The 2,500-nt window shown below is 47.2% G+C and overlaps 1 protein-coding gene across 1 annotated transcript in view; it reads left to right on the top strand.

Moving 5' to 3' along the window:
• LOC119595614 (son of sevenless homolog 2-like) overlaps nt 1-2,238 on the top strand; it is a 44,171-nt gene extending 41,933 nt beyond the window's left edge. Inside the window, exons 24-25 of the mRNA XM_037944724.1 lie at nt 144-242; nt 2,033-2,238. Of these exons, the coding sequence (XP_037800652.1) occupies nt 144-242; nt 2,033-2,238 (305 nt within the window). The remainder of the gene's footprint in view (nt 1-143; nt 243-2,032) is intronic.
• The last annotated feature ends 262 nt before the right edge of the window (nt 2,239-2,500 follow it).

Here is a 2,500-nt window from a genome sequence, read left to right as displayed (position 1 = left end):
TATATGTTTAGAAATATGTGAAAAAATATATACATGTTATACATAATTCACAATTATGTTGTTATGCATTAAATTTTGGGGTTTGCTTGTATAAGGGGATTAGGGGGCATTTGCGGAGGTTTGCGTAGATGGGTGATTATTAGGCATCATCAGTGTTCTTAATGGAGATGAAGATGGTAGTGATGTTAATAAAGATGTAATTGATGAAGAAGAAACGGAGGATGTAGTGAAAATTGAAGTGGGTATGAAGATGGAGATAGAGAGAGTGAGAGAAAAGAACGAGAGAAAAGGAGAGGGGGAGACGAGAGAGAAATGTGGAGAAGCAAAACCGTCGAGGTCCCATGGCAAAAAAAAGACAAGTAATGGAAGCTTCCAGAAGTTGGATGGGAGGAGGACGAGAAGAAGAAGAAGGAGGAGGACGAGAAAAAGAAGAAGAAGAAGAAGAAGAAGAAGAGAGTGTTTGAGTATCGGAAGATGGGGCGAGCGCGTGTGGGATGGAAGGAGAGGGAGAGGGAGAGGGAGAGGGGAATAATGGGAGATGGGTACGAGGTGGGTGGGGAAGAGATTGAAGAAATACACGTAGGAGCGGTTGACGTAGATGGCGAGATCAACCGTGAAAATTGACGGAGATCCGTATCCCGTGCGTGGAATGGAGGAGCTCGATGGGGAGGGGGGGGGGAGGGGGGAGTGAGTCCGATAAAAGTACAGGACTCGTGGACTAGTCACCTGCTCGCTTCCTCTCCCTGCTGTTATTCACTTCTTCTCTTTCCCGTTTTATCGTCTTTCCTCCATTTCTTTATCTCACTTTTATTCCCCACCCCCCTCTCTACTTCTTCCTTTCCCCGTACTTCTCCTCTCTGTCTCTGTTCTCTTCTCCCTCCACCTCTTCCCCATTCTACTGTCAACCTCTCCGGAGAATATAGGAGGTAGAAGAGAGGAGAGGATGGGAGGTGAGGTGATAGGAGAAGAGATAATAGGAGAAGAGGGCGAAGAGAAGAGTAGAGGAGAGAGAGAAAAAAATGAAGAAATGAGTGAGGTAGAGAAGTGGAGAAGAAATGAAAGATTGAGGGAGCATAGGAAAAGCGAAGAGAAACAAGGCATGGGAAAGGCGGCGAGAAGAGAGAAGAATAGGAGGAGAGGATAGAAAGAAAAGGAAATAGAGAGATCCAAGGCCAGGAGAGTGATGAAGGAAGAAAGGAGCAGATGATAGATGGATTATTGATAAATGATTGAATGGCTGGTAGACAGCTGGCTGACGGACTGATTAGCAAGTAGATTGATAATGCGGTTGAAAAGGAGGAAGATGGAGGATTTGCGGATGGATGGATGGATGGATGAGTTGATGGATGGATTAGTGGATGGATGGATGGATGAGTTAGGGTGGATGGCGAAAGGACGGCTGGATGGATTAGTGGATGGATGGATGGATAGACTGATGAAATTCATGTGTTGGTGGATAATGAGTAGAATCGACGGATGGATTGGTTATTGCGTTAGTACGCTGGTTGATTGGTTGTTGAGCTGGTTAGCTGGGTTGGTGTTGGTCCGAGTTGTGCATCTGATGGCTGGCGAGTGGGCAGGGCGAGCAGTAGATGTGATAAGCTGACGAAGTATAGATTGTGAAGCCTGTCTCTCTCTTTCTCTCTTTCTCTTTCTCTTTCTCTTTTCTTTCTCTTTCTCTTTCTCTTTCTCTTTCTTTTTCCCTGTCTCTGTCTCTGTCTGTCTCTGTCTGTCTCTGTCTCTTCTTCTCTGTCTCTCTTGCTCTCTCTTCTCTCTCTCTCTCTCTCTCTCTCTCTCTCTCTCTCTCTCTCTCTCTCTCTCTTGCTCTCTCTCTCTCTTGCTCTCTCTCTCTCTGCTCCTCTCTCTCTTGCTCTCTCTCTCTCTCTCTCTCCTCTCTTGCTCTCTCCTCTCTCTCTCTCTGCTTGCTCTCTCTCGTCCTCATCTCTCTCGTCTTCTCTCTTCTCCTCTCTTCTCTTCTTCTGTCCTTTCTATTATTTCGCTCATTTCTCTAGCATTTTGTATTTCATTTAAGGTTTTGTTCTATTGTTGAGACGAATATCCACCGTTTTGGTCCACCGAGTTGCTTCAAAATGTAGTATAAATCCTTCGGCGATGGGCTGGCGATCGGTCGGTCGGAGGGTGGCAGCTGCGGGTGCGTACACAGAGGGTGACGATGCCTGGGAGGATGCCAGGTTAAGGATTCCTCTGACGTCATCTGTGACGTCAGAGGCTCCCTGATAGATTGGCGAGGCAACGGCAGCGTAGAGAGAGAGAGACACGTGCGCGGAGTCCCCTTGGCCGCCTCCCTCGCTCCCTCGCTCGCTCTCTGTCCTTCCAGCCGCCTCGACGCCACACCATAGCACGTTATAACACGGCGCATATCACGGCCTATGCTTTTTAATATCACGGCATAAAATATCATAATAACAACATTGCCAACGCTGCAGTTCGGTGCCTCGGATTTCCAATGGAAAACCGGCGTGATGCTTCAGAACGAACG

Source organism: Penaeus monodon, chromosome 36 (assembly GCF_015228065.2).
Source record: "Penaeus monodon isolate SGIC_2016 chromosome 36, NSTDA_Pmon_1, whole genome shotgun sequence".
NCBI lineage: Eukaryota > Metazoa > Arthropoda > Malacostraca > Decapoda > Penaeidae > Penaeus > Penaeus monodon.
The sequence above is the reverse complement of the archived record's forward strand: the minus strand, read 5'-3'. Positions and strand labels throughout refer to the sequence as shown.